Source organism: Entelurus aequoreus, linkage group LG23 (genome assembly GCF_033978785.1).
Source record: "Entelurus aequoreus isolate RoL-2023_Sb linkage group LG23, RoL_Eaeq_v1.1, whole genome shotgun sequence".
NCBI classification, from domain to species: Eukaryota; Metazoa; Chordata; class Actinopteri; order Syngnathiformes; family Syngnathidae; genus Entelurus; species Entelurus aequoreus.
In genome coordinates, this window is record NC_084753.1 from 31,374,718 (window position 1) to 31,397,362 (window position 22,645).

The 22,645-nt window shown below is 38.6% G+C and overlaps 1 protein-coding gene across 2 annotated transcripts in view; it reads left to right on the top strand.

Annotated features, from left to right (window-relative positions):
• LOC133640572 (activator of 90 kDa heat shock protein ATPase homolog 1-like) overlaps positions 1–22,645 on the top strand; it is a 31,297-nt gene that overhangs the window by 1,282 nt on the left and 7,370 nt on the right. Inside the window, exons 3-9 of one of the 2 annotated variants that reach the window (XM_062034061.1) lie at positions 1,907–2,114; positions 11,476–11,666; positions 11,739–11,821; positions 11,891–12,008; positions 12,091–12,182; positions 12,265–12,393; positions 21,860–21,961. In XM_062034061.1, coding sequence (XP_061890045.1) covers positions 2,044–2,114; positions 11,476–11,666; positions 11,739–11,821; positions 11,891–12,008; positions 12,091–12,182; positions 12,265–12,393; positions 21,860–21,961 — 786 coding nt within the window. In that variant the 5' untranslated portion in view covers positions 1,907–2,043. Of the gene's footprint in view, positions 1–1,906; positions 2,115–6,167; positions 6,381–11,475; positions 11,667–11,738; positions 11,822–11,890; positions 12,009–12,090; positions 12,183–12,264; positions 12,394–21,859; positions 21,962–22,645 lie in introns of those variants that run through there. The other variant, XM_062034060.1, reaches the window with a different exon arrangement.

The window sequence follows — 22,645 nt, forward strand, 5'->3', positions numbered from 1 at the left end:
AAGATACACTGAAACACAATGAAAGTCATGGCATTAGCCTCTATGTTATTAATTCACAACATAGAGGCTAATGCCACCACTTTCCCTTACAATACAATAATTGTTTGTTCCCAAATATTTTGAAGTTGCACAGATTACATTTTGGGCACATATGTGACTAAAATGGTTGTAAATTCAAGCTCTGGAAATGTTACTTAATTACTTGAATTAAAGTAATATCTGGATCGGGATAATTTGGCTTGTATATAATATATTTATATATATATATTATGGCAAGGAAATTAAATATATATGGAAGTCTGAATAGAAATTACAAACGTTTATATATACTGTAAATAAGAAAGACTTAGTCTGCTAATCTGAAAAAGAGCCAAAGCTGTCAAAGAACTGAGGGACCATCTTCAAAGTGCAATGCTGAAACAAATAATGCAAACAATAAAATGTAACTTCCAGGGCTTGAGATTAATGTAGTCCCGTCGTCCCGGGGACGGTAAAAAAAATGCACGGGACGAAATTAAATGCTCCCCGGGACGATGGCTTTTAACCATTTTTTTTCTTTTTCTTTTTATATATTTATTCATTTTACATTTTATATTAAATGTTTTGGTTTTTCCACCCTCTGAAAATCCTATGAAATGTTTAACAAGCCATCCTATAATAACACAACAGCTATTAATGTAACAATACAATAAAACAAATATATTTAATTATGTTTTTTTCATTATTTTAACAATAGGCTAATGTATATTACTTTATATAGATTCTACAAGAAACACAAAACTTAAAAACTAAATTATTTACAATTGCAGACACAAGGTTCTTGTTCTGCAGTGCTGTGTGCTAATGTGCTTCGTACACCTGCAGGACCGCAAGCAAGGTCGCAGAGAAAATGCGGACTGGATTTTGAGTGATGTGGACATTTTCTATATGAACAAGTCCAAGGACCGCAAGAAAGGTCGCAGAGAAAATGCGGACTGGATTTTGAGCGATGTGGGCATTTTTCTGTATGAACAAGTGGAATGGATTGGATACCGACGCACTAAAGAGGCTCTCTACCTTACGCTATGAAGTGAGGGGAAACTGAGTAAATAATGACAGGTTATATGATTATTTATTTAAACTCATATTCGGGCCACTTTATCACTTTATAATGAATATGTCGGCATGTATTTGTAAAAAAAAATAAAAATATATATATATATTTTTGTTAACACCGAATTATTTAGGGGGGCTTAAAAACATTTAAGGGGGGCTTGAGCCCCCCTAAAATAGGCCTAACAACGCCAATGCGTGTTGCTCATCCTCATATTCAGGCCCAAAAATATAAGGTTCTCGATCATAATTTGTCGCAAAGTAGTCTTTGTTGTCTCTCATGAAGTCTGCCGTAAGTAGTAGGTCTGTTGTTGTTGAAGGAAATAGCAAACGTTGGGAGGCGTCTGTGAAATGAATGTGCTGCCATATGCTTGAAATGGGCTAAATATGTAAAAATTACCTTTTATTATGAATGTTACTACATTACATAAATACTTACAGCATGTATATTAAACCCTGATGGAGGTGTTGAACGTTTTTAGAGCGCTTTATTAACTCCAATTGGCGCCATTGACTTTTGCTGATGTTTATTTATGATTTAGAATGCACATAGGGATTGGGAATGATAGGCAAAATTCCAAAAGTTTCCCTTTAAAACGGGCACATTTTTTGTATAAATTATGATTTACAGACCATCTTCAAGCCGCTTTCTGACAGTCTCTTCAGAGTTCAGTTTTGTGGGGGGGTCTTATTTACGTGCCTCCACTTTGACAGCGTCTTCTCTCAATCAGCCATGTTGTAGTTTTTAGCACGTCAATATCGAGTCTACTAATAGATATAAGTAAGAATTATACGCTATTTTCCTTATCTACAGTTCATCTCCCTCTGCATTGGCCTTGGTAAGGCCATGCTGAGAACACCCCTATGGAAGCATTGCGGCGAAAGACGCCCTGAAATCCCTCCGCGTGTCTTCAAAGACACTGGAGGGATGACTCTGTTCCGTGACGCCGAATGGAGCGGTTTCCAGGCTTATGGACAAAACACACACCCATGGACTACAACACAGATATGCACACAAGGAAGTAAGTCTCAAGTTTTTGTGTGTCCTAAATATGTGCTCATATGCGCTTATTGTTGCTTGAGGGTCAAACTGAGCACCCCCCAAAAAATCTACAGTACTTATGCAGATCCTAAATACACAAACACAGGTACCAATAGGTAAGAAAAGTTGTTTTTACATAGTAGGTCCCCTTTAAAAAGCAACATTCATTAACACACAAAAAGACTATACAAATGGGACCCATCACCTCTCTGCTTGGCACTCAGCATCAAGGGTTGGAATTGGGGATTAAATCACCAAAAATGATTCCCGGGCGCGGCCACAGCTGCTGCTCACTGCTTCCCTCACCTCCCAGGGGGTGATCAAGGGTGATGGGTCAAATGCAGAGAATAATTTCGCCACACCCAGTGTGTGTGTGACAATCATTGGTACTTTAACTTTAACTTTTTAACATTAATTAGAGCACGAGAAGATTGAGTAAAACAATAAACTAAAAAGGACTCACCATGTGGAATTGCTTGCTTAAACCAATAATCTACTATTGCGGGAAATAAACTACATTTCTTAACAAGTACCATAATCATGCAACACTAGAGGGTGATGCTAAACATGTTACACACAGTAAGAGTAAACAGGAGCAAGCAAGCTAATCGCTAAGCCAGCCGCTAAACTAGCTTGAAACAACACAAGAAATAAGTGCTTAGTAAATTGTAATAAGTCTGTTGGGCTGCTCTGTTGCTGTTAAGCAACCACTGCCAGGCATACATGTAAGGTGAAGACGGAACGATCCAGAAATGGGCAGAGTTGATACCAAGGGTAGTATCAGTGTATGATCAATTGATTGATTGATTGAAACTTTTATTAGTAGATTGCACAGTGAAGTACATATTCCGTACAATTGACCACTAAATGGTAACACCCGAATACGTTTTTCAACTTGTCTAGAGTAATTAGATTGATATTATTACGATTACATTTTTTTTGCCGCTTTTGTTAATGTTAACAAGCTCGGGAACTCATTTAAATGATTATGCTTTGGTTTGGTTATTGTGTACTATTGACTTTGTTTTGCCCCCCCAAAAATTGTTGTAAAAGAAAATATGGAACACCAGGAGTCAGGCAACTTTTATGCTGAATAATAATAATAATGGATTAGATTTTATATCGCCCTTTTCTATTATTAGATACTCAAAGCGCTCACAGAGAAGTGGGAATAGGGTTGGTCTGTAAATAAGGTCTGGTTACGTCCATCCATCCACTTTGTACCGCTTATCCCTTTCGGAGTAGCGGGGGGCGCTGGAGCCTATCTCAGCAACAATCGGGCGGAAGGCAGGGTACACCCTGGACAAGTCGCCACCTCATCACAGGGCCAACACAGATAGACAGACACTAGGGCCAATTTAGTGTTGCCAAGCAACCTATCCCCAGGTGCATGTCTGTGGAGGTGGGAGCAAGCCGGAGTACCCGGAGGGAACCCACGCAGTCACGGGGAGAACATGCAAACTCCACACCGAAAGATCCCGAGCGCTGGATCGAACCCAGGACCTTCGTATTGTGAGGCAGACGCACTAACCCCTCTACCACCGTGCTGCCCGGTCTTGTTACGTGTTCATGACAAAAACATGATTCCCGTAGGAAAGTTGGCTTTATTTTGAGGACGGCGTTGCGCGGTTTGGAAGAGTAGACATGCTAGCAATCTGAGGGGTTCCTGGTTCGATACCCAGCTTCTACCAACCTCGTCACGTCCGTTGTGTCCTTGAGCAAGACACTTCACCTTTGCTCCTGATGGGTCGCGCGGTTAGGGCCTTGCATGGCAGCTCCCGCCGTCAGTGTGTGAATGGGTGAATGTGGAAATAGTATCAAAGCGCTTTGAGTACCCTTGAAGGTAGAAAAGCGCTATACAAGTATAACCCATTTACTATTTTGAAAAGTTTCTGTTTTCTCTAATACAGTACAGTGCAGTTCATTTTATGTCGCTGTGGCTTGGGCATTTGCTGCATTTTTAAAAAATGTTGGGCTGTTTTAAATGCTGTGTTTTTGTTTCTATCAGCCATCATGTATGCACCATTTATCAACAAACTATAGCTGAGTTGTGTCCAAAACATTGCAAACTGTGTGATTTTCTTTCCGCATAGCAAGTAGTTAAGTAGCTACAATGCAAAAACTGCAATCTAAGTAAGATTAAATATCTCAAATAAGGGTGATCTTTGCTTATTTTCTTTCAGATAAGATAATTCTTCTCACTAAGCAGATTTTATGTTAGAGTGTTTTACTTGTTTTAAGTGTTTTGTTTCTAACTGATCTCAGTAAGATATTACAGCTTGTTGCTGAGATTTGATGACCTATATTGAGTAAAACATGCTTGAAACTAGAATATCAACTGATGCAATGTTGTGTCATTAACACTCACAAGTATAAAACTACTTTTTTAAAGTAATCATTTCTTAAAAAAAAAATCATGATTTTGACACAAATGAGTCTTAAACAGATGGCAGCCAAATGGACTTTGCTGTTTTATTTTCAATGAAACAATAGAAAACACATACTCATATAGTAGTACAGTTGGCACAGTACAGTAAACGGACTATTTAAACATTTAACATGTGATATTTCAAACTATTTTGAACAGAAATAGTTCATGCACATTCAGATCAATTCTTCAAAATTACAATAACATTTTTTTTGGCTGGGGGCCGGGCTGTATATACATGCGCACTAATTGACTGAAAGAGCACGCACTTGGCGCGATGATGTCATGTTATCCATGGAAAAATGCATTTTTAGACAATATGATTTGCCTGAGCGGCTAGGAGACCCCGAGAGTAACAAGCGGTTGCCTTGTTGCCTTTCCATTAAGAACAATAAAATTAGTTTTAGCATAAGTTTGCTGGTTTCAAGAAATATAATGCCGAGCGCATGTCCTTATGTCAAGATAATGGCACTAGCATTTACTTCATTTAAGAATATTTTTCAACATATTGAGCAAAAAAGTCTATTTTTTTTCTACCAAGAAAAGTGCACTTGTTATTAGTGAGAATATACTTATTTTAAGGTATTTTTGGGTTCATTGAGGTTAGCTAATTTTTAGGGATGTCCAATAATGGCTTTTTTGCCGATGCCCGATATTGTCCAACTCTTAATTACCGATATCAACCGATACCGATATATACAGTCGTGGAATTAACACATTATTATGCCTAATTTGGACAACCAGGTATGGTGAAGATAAGGTCCTTTTTAAAAAAAAATGTATAAAATCAAATAAGATAAATACATTAAAAACATTTTCTTGAATAAAAAAGAAAGTAAAACAATATAAAAACAGTTACATAGAAACTAGTAATGAATGAAAATTAGTAAAATTATCTGTTAAAGGTTAGTACTATTAGTGGACCAGCAGCACGCACAATCATGTGTGCTTACGGACTGTATCCCTTGCAGACTGTATTGATATATTTGGATATATAATGTAGGAACCAGAATATTAATAACAGAAAGAAACAACCCTTTTGTGTGAATGAGTGTAAATGGGGGAGGGAGGTTTTTTGGGGTTGGTGCACTAATTGTAAGTGTATCTTGTGTTTTTTATGTTGATTTAATAAAAATAAAAAAACGATACCGATAATTAAAAAAACGATACCGATAATTTCCGATAATACATTTTAAAGACTTTTTTGGCCGATCGGACATCTCTACTAATTTTACTTGTTTTGGAAAGTCTTGACAAGCCCCATTTTCTTGTTCTATTGGTAGATCATTTTGCTTAGTTCAAGTAAAATACCCCTAATTTTTGTATTTTTTCTTGTTTTAGAATACTGACTTTTTGCAGTGTACCTTGCTAGCCTCTGTAAGCGTTAGCATTTGACATCGACAACGGGACAAAAACACCTACTGTACGTTCACAGTTGGTGTTTGCGTCGAACCGTGACTGTGAGGAAATATGACAGACATAGCCGACATGACGGACAGACTTAAAGGATGATTTTTGATCCGAAGTTATTGTGTCAGCCATCTTGAACGCTAAGCCGCTGTACCGGATGTGAGGGGGCGTGTCCACCGCGCCAACTTCCGTTTTCCAGCAAGTTCCGTGCTCCGCGAATAAATGCTCGAGCACGGCCGGTGGGGCTGCGGGAGGTAGACACTTCTAGAAGCAACGTGTGTTCATTCACCGGCAGAGTCGAGCACCTTTTTTTTTAATACCAGCCAAGATGGCCAAATGGGGAGAAGGCGACCCTCGCTGGATCGTGGAAGAGCGAGCCGATGCTACTAATGTCAACAACTGGCACTGGTGAGGCGGAAAGAAAGGACATAGCTAGCCAGCGTGGCTAATGCTAATAGCATACCGAGCTACATGTCATGCTCACTAAAAACACCAATTCGATGTAATGTATTCTTCTTAATATGGTGTGTTAACACGGCAAGATATGTTAAAGGTGCTTTAATCATCGTAAAATGAAGCTAGCTTGTTGAAAGAAAGTGCATTGCAGTCAACAATAGTGAGTAGTAAATAACTAATGGACACAACTAAGTGTCATAACACGCTTCTAGTCCGTCCCACGTGCACGCGTCTAAAAACGTGCACGTCGGTGCCGGTGGGGGAAATCATCTCATGACGTCATAGCGAGCTTGCGCCCACGAGAAGCCATCAGCAGAAAGCCGCCTGTTCCGCTCGTATCAAACGTCCCCGTTGGCTCACCATGGTAACCGTTTCTCAGCACCACTTTTTTTTTTTTTCAGTCACCCCATGGAAAGTTCCGGAGCGTTCCGGCACTGGGAAACTTCCAGATCTTAGAGTAGGGAACGCGCATTGGAACACACCCGTGCGTTAGAATTCCCAAACTGTACATAACGTACAACATTTATTGAATGGGGACGGCGTGGCGAGGTTGGGAGAGTGGCCGTGCCAGCAATCTGAGGGTTACTGGTTCAATCCCCACCTTCTACCATCTTAGTCACGTCCGTTGTGTCCTTGAGCAAGACACTTCACCCTTGCTCCTGATGGGTCCTGGTTAGCGCCTTGCATGGCAGTTCCCGCCATCAGTGTGTGAATGGGTGAATGTGGAAATAGTGTCAAAGTGCTTTGAGTTCCTTAAAAAAGGTAGAAAAGCGCTGTACAAGTACAACCCATTTACCATTTAATTTGAATGGGCAATCTTTAGGGGTGTATCGGTACACAAAAATTTCGGTTCGGTACGTACCTCGGTGTAGAGGTCGCGGTTCGGTTCATTTTCGATACAGTAAGAAAACAACAAAATATACATTTTTTGGTTATTTATTTACCAAATTTGTAAACAATGGCTTTATCCTTTTAGCATCGGAAACACTATAATAATTCTGCCCACGTTAATCAACTTTAAACTGGCTCAAGTTGTTGCTCAGATTAAATAAAATGACATATACTTCTACATATAAAAAGTGCAACATTAAACAGTTTCAAGTCAACTCATCATGCTTAATTTATTACAGCATTTGGGAAGCCTGTAGTTGATTTTTATTATGTAAATGTTATATTTTTATCAACATGCGATAGCAGGGACCCTGTCATTCAAAACTAGGCTGCTACATTTCTAATGATTAATGTAACTATAGCTGAAAAAATAGTACAATAGCAATAGGAGAGACTACACACACACACACACACACCGCAAAATGAGCTAACGTTACGCTAAAAGCTAATTAGCCTTCACCTCAAGCCAGGACTGCGAGCGAGCTGAGCTGCAGTTTAAGTTTCTAGAAGGTCAACGGGCTCATAGTGATGTTACTAGTAGTTGACTAGGAGGTGTTTATTATCATTTGGGGAGAGTCCGCTTCCTGATGCTTACCTGCTAAAGTTTAGCAGGTGAGCAGATAGGTGTTTAACCTAAACACCAATCTGCTCGACACTGAAGCGCTGACTACATGCGCTCTGAATACGCACTGCTGATTGGCTGTTACCGCTCTGAATACGCACTGCTGATTGGCTGTTACCGCTTTGTGTGTAACCAATCAGATGGTTGCAGAAACGTGCACACATAGGGCCCTATGGGTGCTTGAGCCCCTGCCCTTTTTTGCCTCGTCTTAAAAAGTGTCTTCTGCCTGTGTGTGTGTTTTATTTATTTATTTTTTCTTTAAACAACATTAAGAAATTCCTGTCAGGGATGTAAAAAAAACAAACAAAAAAAACAGCGGTACAAAAACTCCACATTTTCTTGTAAAACCGGGTTTTTTGAGCCTGCCGCTTCCGCCAGAGAGAGAGAGAGAGAGAGGGTGAGTGAGTGAGTAAGTGAGAAGCCAGAGAAGAGAGAGCCAACTGCGCCCCTGAGGAGACGTGACAGTGGAGCTACTTGAACCTGTGAGTTATGGATTATGGTCTAGTCGCCGTCCACTTATTCAGCATTTAATATGGGTAATATTTCAGAAAAACGCTGTATTATTCTATTTTTCAATGTGTCGGCTTCTGTTTTTGCCGGACGTCGGAGCACGGCACATTAATTGAGCACGGCACGTCAATTCCGCACAGAGCAGAGCGGATCGTGCGGGACAGGAAGTAGTGTACAAAATACAAAATAAAACACTGAGTTAATTTTCAAAATAAAATGCACTGTGTTTACAGCGGATCACATTTCTCTCACAGTAGAGGTTTAGATATAAAGTTTATTGTGACTTTGCTATTACTGTGTGGGTTAACAAAATAATAATGATAATAATAATAACAATGATAATGATAATAATAATAATAATTCAGTTGTTTAGTCTGAGCATTAAGTGAGAAAGACCACAAGATACAACTTGATGGTGTTTTCATCAAGTTAAGGGAAGAAGGACAGATTTTCACATTGAAGTTTTTTCCATTTGGGTATTTATTTTTGTATTTTTTTTCAAAGTTCATGTTGCACTGGTCAATGTTCAATATTAAAGTGCTTATCTTTAACAATGAATAGCCTAATAATAAACCAGAGTTTTGTTGCTTTTCATGTCTTCCAAGCCTATGATAATGTGAATTAACTCATTATGACAATAATTTGTTGACACAAAAGAAATGGCAATCACTTTTACCTACAAAGGACACACCGCTAAGTAGTTAGCTTCCTATTAGCAAATTTAATTTTACATTAATTTCCATATTGTGTAAAGGACCAAAAAAAAAATGTCCTGCCCTTTTCTGACTTTGAGCCTCTGCCCCTCTATAATCATGTGCACGTCCCTGGATGGTTGTGTGGGTGGGACAATGCGGGGTGCTGAGACAGAGGCAGAAGAAGCAAAGCAGCTTGTTAAGACTTTAGCTTAGAAACTCGTTCGGTACACCTCCAAACCAAACCGAAACCCCTGTACCGAAACGGTTCAATACAAATACACGTACCGTTACACCCCTAGTAATCTAAAATTCATCATACAACACAGATTAAATAATCATTGCAAACTGAGCTGATGTCAGTCATGTTTTTGTGGAAGGGCTATTTCCTACTCCCCAACGTTCTTTGAAGGGGACCTATTTTGCAAAACCAACTTTTTGCACAATCTTACGTTGTAGTCAATTAACCCCCCCCCCATCCTCTTGTTGTGGGGCAGACTGGCTCGTGCATGCACATGTAAACTAATACAAATTGCTGTATTTTTCGGAGTATAAGTCGCACCAGCCGAAAATGCATAATAAAGAAGGAAAAAAACATATATGTCACACTGGAGTATAAGTCACATCTTTTGGGGAAATGTATTCGATAAAACCCAACACCAAGAATAGACATTTGAAAGGCAATTTAAAATAAATAAAGAATAGTGAACAACATGCTGAATAAGTGTACGTAATATGACGCATAAATAATCAACTGAGAACGTGCCTGGTATGTTAACGTAACATATTATGGTAAGAGTCATTCAAATAACTATAACATATAGAACATGCTATACGTTTACCAAACAATCTGTCACTCCTAATTGCTAAATCCCATGAAATCTTATACGTCTAGTCTCTTACGTGAATGAGCTAAATAATATTATTTGATATTTTACGGTAATGTGTTCATTTCACACATAAGTCGCTCCTGAGTATAAGTCGCACTCCCGGCCAAACTATGAAAAAAACCTGTGACTTATAGTCCAAAAAATACGGTGCGTATAGTTTGAACTTATTTCTGTCATTAGACTCGATATGGATTTGATTGATTGAAACTTTTATTAGTAGATTGCACAGTACAGTACATATTCCGTACAATTGACCACTAAATGGTAACACCCGAATAAGTTTTTCAACTTGTTTAAGTCGGGGTCCACGTTAATCAATTCATGGTACAAATATATACTATCAGCATAATACAGTCATCACACAAGTTAATCATCAGAGTATATACATTAAATTATTTACAATAAGCGCTAGAAACTACAACATGGCTGACGGGGAGAAGACAGAGCCCGGCCCGAAACTGCAGCCATCGCGGGGTGAAGCGGCGTAGGCGTGGGATCAGGGTGGGGTGTCACCAAAAAAAAAAAAGATTTTTGAATTAGTGGTGATTTTTAATTTGTAACAATTTTTACTCGATACCAGAAAATTAAAAACCCTTTAAAAAAAAAAAATCAAAAAAAAAATCTACATTTATTTATTTTTTAATCTGTCCTATCCAGCCACTCAGGCAAATCATATTGTTGATGTAGATGATCTATATCTGCTGTACAGATTTAATTTACAAAAGAGAAGTGTTGGATACTTCTCTTGTTGCCTTATTTGTATTTGACTGTATTAAATGTTTGGGTAGAATTTTATTAAACAAAACCAGTGTTAAGTAATTCATTAGAGCTGTTTATATATTTCATGTAGGAATGTAGTTAATCCTAGAACTGGCACCCAATGTTATTAAAAAGTATTGCTTTTGAATCGAGAATCATTTTGAATCGAGAATCGATTCTAAATCAAATCGTTCCCCTGAGGAATCGAATCCAATCATGTGGTGCCCAAAGATTCACAACCCTAATATGTGTGCCTATCAGTGTAGTAGTAGTCCCTGGGTGCGTGTTTTGTCCATAAGCCTCAAAGTCGCTACCCTCGGCGGCCCGGAACAGCGTCAACATCCCATTGTCTTTGAAGAATGGGGGAGGGATTTCAGAGCGTCTTTTGCTGCAATGCTCTCAATTGTAGATGAGGAAAATAGCGTATAATTCTTAAAACTGTCACTGGATGCGGTAAAAACTACCAACATGGCTGACGGGGAGAATACGCCCACAAAACGGTGCATCCTGAGGAGACGGCCAGAAAGCAGTTTGAAGATGGTTGATAAATCGTAATTTCTGCAAAATTTTGACCAAAGAACTATTGGACCACACGGAATAATTTTATATGTATAAAAAAATCATACATTTGAGCCCTGCTGTGCGTTAGTGTGGCTGTTTAACCATGGATTCCTCCCTCACAGGACGGAACGGGATGCCACAAGCTGGTCGTCGGACAAATTGAAAAGCCTCCTTCTGGGGTTGTGCGTGGAGAACGAGGAGGGCTGCTGCGAGGTCTCCGAGGTCAGCAAGTTGGAAGGCGAGGCGTCGATCAACAACCGCAAAGGGAAACTTATTTTCTTCTACGAGTGGAACATGAAGGCAACTTGGACCGGTGAGTCCACTGTCGGAGACATTGTTGTTCTATGACGTGACATAACCCCCCCACGCACTTCTTTTTCTTCAGGAAAGTCAAAATCAGGAATCAAATACAAAGGGACCGTCGAGATTCCCAACCTGTCCGACGAGAACGACATGGAGGATCTGGATGTAAGCATTCCCGGTGCTTCGGAGCACAAGAATAGACTTTATAGGTGACACGTGTCCTCTCCTTTGTAGATCGGCATCTCACTCAACAAAGATGAACCGGAGACGCCGCTGGTCCAGCTGATGAAGTCCAAAGGATCCGAGAAGATCCGCATGGCTCTAGGAAGCTATGTGGACTATCTAAAAACAGGTGAAGGGCGTGGTCTATGGAGGTGTGTCTACAGGACTGTGTGGCTGCTTGTTAATCCCGGCTTGTTCTTGATAACGTGCAGAGTTCACCCAGGGGATGATCCTGCCCACTGCGAACGGCATGGTGCAGCTGCAGTCCACCTCGCAGTCCAAAGCCAAGGCGGACAAAACCCAGGTTCACTGCTCTGGCGCCCGCCGTCACACTGTCTTCCGTGAGGTATCATAGCAGGCGCTAACTTCTTCTATTCATGGACTAGATTTCATCTTCAAGCAGCACTGTGGCGCCGGTCCACACGGGCGTGAAGATCCCCACGTGCAAGTTCAGCATTAGGGAGACGTTCCTCACGTCGCCCGCAGACCTCTACAGAGTCTTTGTCAACCAGGAGGTGAGTGTTGTGTAGTTATGTGCGGATTCATACTACCGATATCAGATCTTTATGCTCTAATATTGATTCTCAAATTAAAATATTGGTACTTTTGATACTTTAGTTCAGAGGTGTCCAAACTTTACTGAAAAGTAAAAGTATGTGGGAGCCATATTGATATTGTTTATTTGAAAAAAAAAAGCTAAAACCAGATATTGTCAGCTTTGTATATGGGCGATTAAGTATATTATTATTAATTAATTAGAACATTTAAACTTTATCTTATTTCATACCCAATTTTTTTTCTTACATTTTTCCTGTTTGTCCCTATGTATGAATATATTAAAAATATGATTTTTTAACTGCATAGCATAGTCTGTCAAAAAATTCTGCCTGTATGAAAATATTAACGTGCAGGTACATATTTAATAGTGTTTATTATGGTTGTTGTAATTTTTAAAATTAATTCATGAGTTCGTACTTTTTTTATTAACTAACGAAACTTTGTTTATATTTTATGTACATTACATTTTTCTTTTGGGAACTTGTAATATTTTAGATCAAATATATAAATATGTATGTGTGTGTCTATATATATGTATGTATGTGTGTATGTAGTTTAAAAATTTCAGCTTTTTCTCATTACATGCAGATTTTTCTTTTTTACATTTTACTGTTTTCATCGATCAGTGTGTAATTTGAAAACGCACAACTTTTAAAATGTTACCAGACACGTTAGGTATATTTTATTGAATTTTATTTGGGATCTGGAAAAACAATCAGTGGTATCACACATCACAGTCGTGTCCAAGGTGTCCTCGTCAAATCCCTTTTTTAAAATGTTTTATTTTATTTTATTTTTTTACATTCACTGTATAAGGAATCAAATTATTTGTACAATATTCTCTGAGATAATGTTTAACACCCCTGCACAGGAGCAGCAGTACACTTCAGTTATACAGTGTGTCCGTAAGGTCTCTTTAAAATTTTACAAATATATTACACAGGCAGTTGACAAGATTTGTTAACTAAAGTCTATTTAATGTAATCAGTGGTTGTCAAAGTTTCTTTCACCTCACTTAATACACCTCTATACGGGCACCACTCCTTGCACGAAGCAATGTTGCCACGTTCGCTGTAGCATAGCCGCATCAATGGAATGAAACAGCATACCAAACTGGGTTTCCACGAGTCATTAAAAAGCATTAAATCTTTAAATAGATTTTTGCAAAAATTAAGGCCTTCAATAGAATTAAAAAACATTAAATACGATGTCCAGAGGCATTAAAAAAGAAATGAGTAAATAAATCAAACAATAAATGGAAATGAGGTCATTAACTTTGCAGTTATCGATAAATTGCTACGTCTTCCTCTCTGGCTTTCAAAATGGATACAAGACGTCTCTCTCTGTGCATTGCCCTCAGCACCTGAGCACGTTGATTGGACAGTAAAATTACATGAATAGGACAATTATGTCAAATAATAATCACAATTATTTTTGATTGATATTGTAATCATGATTAATTACACTGTTTCATCATTTGAAAACAAGAGTATTGTACCACAAAATTTAATTTTAAATATAGTTTCAAAAAACGATATTGATTAGTAACAAATAAACCAACAAGTTAAAAAAAATAATAGGAATAACAAATTTAAATAACAATAGCAATATGAAAAACAATAAATTAATTATTCCGTTTTGTTTTTAATTCATGTTTTTTTCCCTTTTAGACTTATTTTATCATCATCATCATCATCATTTCTTTTTATTCCTTTCATAAAAATGCATATATACAAGCCATGTACAGTTGACACTTTCATTGTTTTTTAGTTTCTTATACATTTCCATGATTTTATCCCAATAGTGTGTGCTTTTTGTGTAAAATAAAATGTAATAAAATATTTGTTAATTAACGGCACAAATTTATTGTTGCAATACATCTTTAGATAATTTTGACCAGTATTTTTTTTAGGTCAAAGCATAATAATTGTGTAAATGTATCAATAGGTGCTTTAAGTGCATAATGCTTGTGTAAGATACTTTTTTGAAGCCTTTATTTTATTAGCGCAGTCAGACTGCTCCATGCTATTATTGTGCTCGACTCACTTGATTGAGGCTGTTAAAAAAAAAAAAAAAATAGAAAGAAAAAAAGAGTGCCTTCCAAGTTGCGACCACTGTTAGATCATTGATCTTACATCAAGGATGTCGTTCACAACAACACAACAGATGAGATGTATTGTAGGTGTATGGATTGTTCTTGCTAGCTACAGCTTCGTAGTTTAGTCGCTGTTTGAAGTTCTCAACGTTCACATTGTTTAATTCAGGACATGGACTGAGTGTGTCGGGGATGAATAAGCACTAACAGTTATCCCAAACAAATGTTTCTTCTCCTCACAATGACAACATTTCACTCACATGTCAATTTCCCTGATATTATTTTGCGTTTATCAGCGGATTCTGTTTTATTGGCCAACTATGTGATTTTGTTCGCGGTTACATGAACACCTGAAATCATATGACTTACTTTTTTGTTGAGTTTAATGATTATTTATTTTGCATATGTGTCAAATAAAAGTAGCTACCATGGTGACATCCCAAAATTCTACTAGACGAGCTCTTCTCTCACTCATTCGCGCCTCTTCTAATCATATTTTTTTTTCGATTATTGTATTTTCATGATCGGGAGAAGCCATAATCGTAATCTAAATAAAAATTTGGTTAATTGTCCAGCCTTAGAACAGAGTAAACCTCTTGTCAGTCATTCGCAATCTTTGTTTCGGTACGCGCAGTCGGTACCTTCTTGCAATTCTCTACACCAGGGGTGTCAAAGTCAAATGGACGGAGGGCCAAATAAAAAATTTAGCTACAAGCCGAGGGCCGGACTGTTCGAATGTTCATTGAAAAATTTTTAAATGACGCATATAGTCTAGTGAACCTAATTGAACCTACTGAAAACCTAACAAATATATTCCAATATGATCAGATAAATAAAGCAATATTTTCTTATGGCTCTGTCAGTAATCTTTAATTTTCAACAGACACAAAAGACAAATTTCCTTTATATAAAAATCCCCATAACATGAACATTAAATGAAAGAAACCGGTATTCAAGGCACCATCAGTAGCCTATATTTTCTATTTTAGCAAAAGTGGGCTAAATTTACTTCAAAGAAAAAAACAATAATAGCAATTTTCTATCATCCACTCAACTGAAATATTTTTAAAATATAATTAAATTGAAATACAATAAAATAAAGTGCAAAAATCTATAAATCAAAAACAACACTTTGTTTAAGGAGAAGTAACATGCAGTGAAAACAAATATTAAACTTTAACTTTTAAACTTGAATTGAGTAAAAACTCTAAATATGTGATTGCACAGTAATGTTCACATTAAACCCCCCTCCTCCCTCCGTGGGAGGGAGGCGAGTTGGGTGCCCGAAACCCCCCGCTGGTTTCGGCCCGCCCCTTGGCGCGCGTGGCACGGCGGGCTCCGCGACCCGACGGCTGGCCCTCGTGGCTTGACGGCGGGCGCGTCCCGACGGGCCGCGCGTAGGGGTCAAACGCAGAAGTCTCAGGGCCTCGTGGTGAGGGGGTGGCCTGCGGGTTTCGGCCCGCTAGACCCCCCCGCTCCGCTTGGCGCGCGCGGCACATGACGGGTTCCGCCACCGACGCTCGGGCTGCAGCCCGACGGTGGTGCGGGCCCGGCGGTGACGCGCGGTTTGGGGAAACAAAGCAGAAGTCTCAGGGCCTCGGGGCCGGGTTTCGGCCCGCCCCCTTGGCGCGCGTGGCACGGCGGGCTCCGCGACTGACGGCCGGGCTGCAGCCCTTCGGCCGGCAGGCGCGTCCCGGCGGGCCGCTCGCCCCCTTTCGGAACCTTGGACCGGCATCCGCTTGGTGCGTGTAAAAGATCTGCGGTCTGCGGGCCGGTTCTAATAATAAATCAAGATCATCCCAAGGGCCGTAAAAAACCTTCTCGCGGGCCGGATATGGCCCGCGGGCCTTGACTCTGACATATGTGCTCTACACGTTTTCCTGCATGTAGTAGTGGTCGCCACAATCATGATTATGATGCAGTTTAAGAGGTTGTTTAACAGAAAGTAAAATGAAAAATAATTCAGATAATCATCTTGAACTTATTGGAAAAAATATATTTGTGTCATTATGTAAATTCTAACTGACTCAACTATTTATTTCTGTAAGAGAAATGTTGTATTTAGAATTCATTGATGTAAATTGGGTTACAAATTGAGAACATGAAGTGAACATATGTGTCAGTAGTTGCTATGAAGTGGAAAAGGGGTAGGATTAAATAAGCCTGGGTTCTTCTTACTCTTTTTGTAAGGAGAAATTAAAAAATGTGTGATGTATGCAATTCTAACATGATACATGTTCGAAATAAACTTCAACCAACAATTTTAATGTTGGAGTTGGAACTAATCGTTTTGAAACAAAACGGTGGAAGATGTTTGCGGTGGTGGGCTGTGCGAACCCATAAATGATGGCAAATCAAACTGACCAATTACAGCTCTTCTTTGTTCTAACTTAATTATATACAATTCAAACAACCAGAACAGGCAAGTAAACATTTCAAAAATGTTTGAAAAGGTAGCACATCCCAAAATTAAGACTAGTAGGACAAAATACTCACATTTCACTTGATTTATTGCTCACATCAAAAAAGAGGAACGCTTACGCGTTTCGGCACGTGGCCTTCGTCAGAGCGTTTAAGAGTACATACAATTTCAGTGTAAATTTATACATACACACACACTCAGAGTTCACAACTGGGAATTGGATCCAATTACTGGGGAACCAATCACATGTCTTCTTCCTTGCTGATGCTGGGACCAATTTTCAGGTGGAGCTTCTGCAAAACACTGTTGTTAGGACTAGCATACACTAGATGGCACTGGACTGGATACTGGATGACTACAATGACACAGAAGGAACAATTATGTTAAAAAACATTTTAGGCTATAGTCATCATTGAGTCCATTTGGTGTCATAGTATTGAGTGTGTAGATCCAGAACATTTCTCTCTGTGATAGTTTTTTCAAAATATCTCCTCCTCTTTTGGGCATCATGATTTGTTCAATCCCATAGAATCTTAATGAAGAGGGTGAACCGTGGTTTGCTTCAGAGTAATGTCTTGCAATGGCATAGTCCATATTGCCTGTACGAATTGCTGTTTTGTGCTCAAATATTCTTTGTTTTAGCGGCCTTTTGGTTTTTCCAATGTAGCCTACATTGGAAAAACCAAAAGGCTGCTACAGCCAGCCGCAAAGCGGCCTTTTGGTTTTTCCAATGTAGCCTACATTGGAAAAACCAAAAGGCCGCTAAAACAAAGAATATCTGAGCACAAAACAGCAATTCGTACAGGCAATATGGACTATGCCATTGCAAGACATTACTCTGAAGCAAACCACGGTTCACCCTCTTCATTAAGATTCTATGGGATTGAACAAATCATGATGCCCAAAAGAGGAGGAGATATTTTGAAAAAACTATCACAGAGAGAAATGTTCTGGATCTACACACTCAATACTATGACACCAAATGGACTCAATGATGACTATAGCCTAAAATGTTTTTTAACATAATTGTTCCTTCTGTGTCATTGTAGTCATCCAGTATCCAGTCCAGTGCCATCTAGTGTATGCTAGTCCTAACAACAGTGTTTTGCAGAAGCTCCACCTGAAAATTGGTCCCAGCATCAGCAAGGAAGAAGACATGTGATTGGTTCCCCAGTAATTGGATCCAATTCCCAGTTGTGAACTCTGAGTGTGTGTGTATGTATAAATTGACACTGAAATTGTATGTACTCTTAAACGCTCTGACGAAGGCCACGTGCCGAAACGCGTAAGCGTTCCTCTTTTTTGATGTGAGCAATAAATCAAGTGAAATGTGAGTATTTTGTCCTACTAGTCTTAATTTTGGGATGTGCTACCTTTTCAAACATTTTTGAAACATTTACTGGATTACTTTTTTTTGGGTTTGGCACTCCATCTTGAATCACATTGAGAAGCGCAATCTCCTTTTTGAACCAGGCAAGTAAACATGTTTCTATACATTTATTTCAAAGATCTAAATATAAATTATTTGTCTCTATAATTTTCAAACAGTAATCAAGAAAAAGAAACAAAGGATAACAGGGGATAACAAAAGAAAATAGAAATATTTTACTTTTATTTAAAACTTTTGTCTTTGATGTAAATTGTCTTTAATGTATTTTAGGCTGTGGGAAGTTTCCTTTGTTATTAGTGAACACTCACGTAAAGCTAGATTTTCTTGGATGTACATGTAAAGATCGGCGGGAGGGTACGTTGGTAGAGGAGCAAGGCACGTTGCGTGCGAAAGTTACGTGACGCGAGAGTATATTTCAGCCTTTAGATACGTGTGTGAGTGTATATATATATGTGTATTTGTGTATATATGTAAATGTGTGTATACACCTACATACATATGTACACTACCGTTCAAAAGTTTGGGGTCACCCAAACAATTTTGTGAAATAGCCTTCATTTCTAAGAACAAGAATAGACTGTCGAGTTTCAGATGAAAGTTCTCTTTTTCTGGTCATTTTGAGCGTTTAACTTTAACCCCACAAATGTGATGCTCCAGAAACTCAATCTGCTCAAAGGAAGGTCAGTTTTGTAGCTTCTGTAACGAGCTAAACTGTTTTCAGATGTGTGAACATGATTGCACAAGGGTTTTCTAATCATCAATTAGCCTTCTGAGCCAATGAGCAAACACATTGTACCATTAGAACACTGGAGTGTTAGTTGCTGGAAATGGGCCTCTATACACCTATGTAGATATTGCACCAAAAACCAGACATTTGCAGCTAGAATAGTCATTTACTACATTAGCATAGTATAGAGTGTATTTCTTTAAAGTTAAGACTAGTTTGAAGTTATCTTCATTGAAATGTACAGTGCTTTTCCTTAAAAAATAAGGACATTGACACTTGTGATTTAGGGCTATATAAATAAACATTGATTGATTGATTGACATTTCAATGTGACCCCAAACTTTTGAACGGTAGTGTATGTATTCATATATATAACTCATATATATGAATGTATGTGTATGTATTTATTTATATACATATGTGTGTGTGTGTGTGTGTATATATGTGTGTGTATATATGTATATGAATGTGTGTTTATGTATGTGTACATACTGTATATATGTGTGTATAAATAATTGGATATTAAGTATGTGAAAGTTTGACTCTTACTTTGTTTACTTTCATGACCGCCCTAAAGTTTTGTAATCAATCAATCAGCAATATCAAACAGTTTAAAGGCCTACTGAAATGAATTTTTTTTATTTAAACGGGAATAGCAGATCCATTCTATGTGTCATACTTGATCATTTCGCGATATTGCCATATTTTTGCTGAAAGGATTTAGTAGAGAAAATCGCCGATAAAGTTCGCAACTTTTGCTCGCTGATAAAAAAAAACCTTGCCCCTACCGGAAGTAGCGTGACGTCACAAGCGGTAGTGCTGCTCACAATTCCCCGTTGTTTACATGGAGCGAGAGATATTAGGAGCGAGAAAGTGACGATTACCCCATTAATTTGAGCAAGGATGAACGATTCGTGGATGAGTCACGTTAGAGTGAAGAACTAGAGGCAGTGCCGGATGTATCTTTTTTCGCTCTGACCGTAACTTAGGTACAAGCTGGCTCATTGGATTCCACACTCTCTCCTTTTTCTATTGTGGATCACGGATTTGTATTTTAAACCACCTCGGATACTATATCCTCTTGAAAATGAGAGTCGAGCACGCAAAATGGACATTCAGAGTGACTTTTATCTCCACGACAATACATCGGTGACACACTTAGCTACTGAGCTAACGTGATAGCATCTGTCTCAAATGCAGATAGAAACAAAATAAATAAATCCCTGACTGGAAGGATAGACAGAAGATCAACAATACTACTATCAGGAGACACCGAACCAAACACTGGACATGTAAATACACGGTTAATGTGTATTCGACGCCTGTCGAAGCCTAGCAATGCTGTTGCTAATGACGCTAACTTAACAACGGGACCTCATCAGAGCTATGATAAAAACATTAGCGCTCCACCTACGCCAGCCAGCCCTCCTCAGCTCATCAACACCCGTGCTGACCTGCGTTCCAGCGTTTGACGATGCGTTCGGCGGCCCGGAGACGTAGGAAGTCAAGGTGAGTTCGCTGCTAGCGCGTCTGCTATCCAAGTCAAAGTCCTCCTTGTTGTGTTGCTACAGCCAGCCGCATACACCGATCCCACCTACAACGCTCTTCTTTGCAACAAACCATTGCAAAAGATTCACCAACACAGATGTCCAGAATACTGTGGAATTTTGTCGAAGAAAACAGAGCTCTGTGTATTGTGTCCAATATGGTCCAAACACTTCCGTGGATCTCTCGACGTCACGCGCATACGTCATCCTCCAAAGGCGTTTTGAACCGGAAGTTTAGCAGGAAATTTAAAATTGCACTTTATAAGTTAACCCGGCCATATTGGCATGTGTTGCAATGTTAAGATTTCATCATTGATATATAAACTATCAGACTGCGTGGTCGGTAGTAGTGGCTTTCAGTAGGCCTTTAAATGTGCCAAACATTGATAAGTGTGAAGAGAGTTTTGCATTTTTCGCATCATGCATGGTAGTAGATTTAAATTGGTGTAATTTTGAAATATGTATGGTGAATGGACATTCTTTTATAATATCCACAAAGTTCAGTGCGCAGGTTGTGTTATGTGTGACTATGTGTGTTTACTTTTTATGTTGGTTGAAGTTTTTTTGCGCCATGAGTGGAATAGGTTATTTGGATTGTGTCATATAAGTAAATGTAAAGGAAATGCTTTGTTCATGTTGTCCACAAGATGGCAGCAAAGCTGTAGCAATTAAATTGACGGATCATTCAAATTAAGCTTGAGGCACTCGGCAGGACTCTTTAATAAACTTGTGACATCTCGTGGACTGTAGTTTGGACAGACCTGGTTTAACTCATAAAAAGAACAAATAATTAACAAGTACAGTGAAACTGACAATGTTTATCAGAGTCGAACCACAAATTAAGTTTTGTTATTCAACAAGCAAGTTTTTTTCTTGACTGGTCACTGGGGTTTTTCAAAACAGAAATACAGGAAAAATATGTTTCAACTTTTATTTACATTTAAACAAAATGTTTACAAATTTGCCAAAGGTATGAATCATTTTGGGCTCGAATTTTATTTTATTTTATTTTTGTGATTACAGTAGTTACTCCTTGAAATGCTCACTGATCTGAACTCGGAACATTTTGCGTGTACAGTAGATTCCTGCCATAGCCCACGTTGTTTTCTGGTCATACGCAAAAAGTGAAAATCTGTGAGTAATATGCCCAAATGCTGAATCAGGAGTATTCTAGGATGTATCAGATCAGACTGGATTGATTTGTATAGTAGTTGACACATTAAATGATTGCTGTGTTTGCAGATGACTCAAGCGTTCACACACGCTCCAGCGATGGTGGACGCAGAGAAGGGCGGCAAATTCCGTCTTCTCGATGGAAATGTTTTGGGGGAATTCACTGAACTGGTAAGAGTGGTCTTCACCTCAGCCTCAAAGATGACTTTTTCTACAGATTTGGCAGGCGTCGGGGATACAAACGTGCAAGCACGCTTTGCAGACTGTAATGTGACTGCTCCTCCAGTTACTGTATTTTTCGGACTATAAGTCAGTTTTTTTCATAGTTTGGCTGGGGGTGCGACTTATACTAAGGAGCGACTTATGTGTGAAATTATTAACACATTACCGTAAAATATCAAATAATATTATTTAGCTCATTCACGTAAGAGACTAGACCATACTTGCCAACCTTGAGTCCTCCGATACCGGGAGGTCGGGGGTGGGGGGGCGTGAGCGTGGTTAAGAGGGGAATATATTTAAGCTAGAATTCACCAATTCAAGTATTTCATATATATATATATATATATATATATATATATATATATATATATATATATATATATATATTATATATATATATATATATAATATATATATATATATATATATTTTTTTTTATTATACATATAAATAAAATAAATACTTCAATTTCAGTGTTCTGGAGGCTATCCAGTATATGGCAGTATTGTCCTGTTTAAGAGTGTCACAACATTGCTGTCTACGGCAGACGAACTGCTTTACGGTAGACTAAACGTGACTGCTGTTGTTGTGTGTTGTCACCGCGCTGGGAGGACGTTAATGAAACTGCCTAAC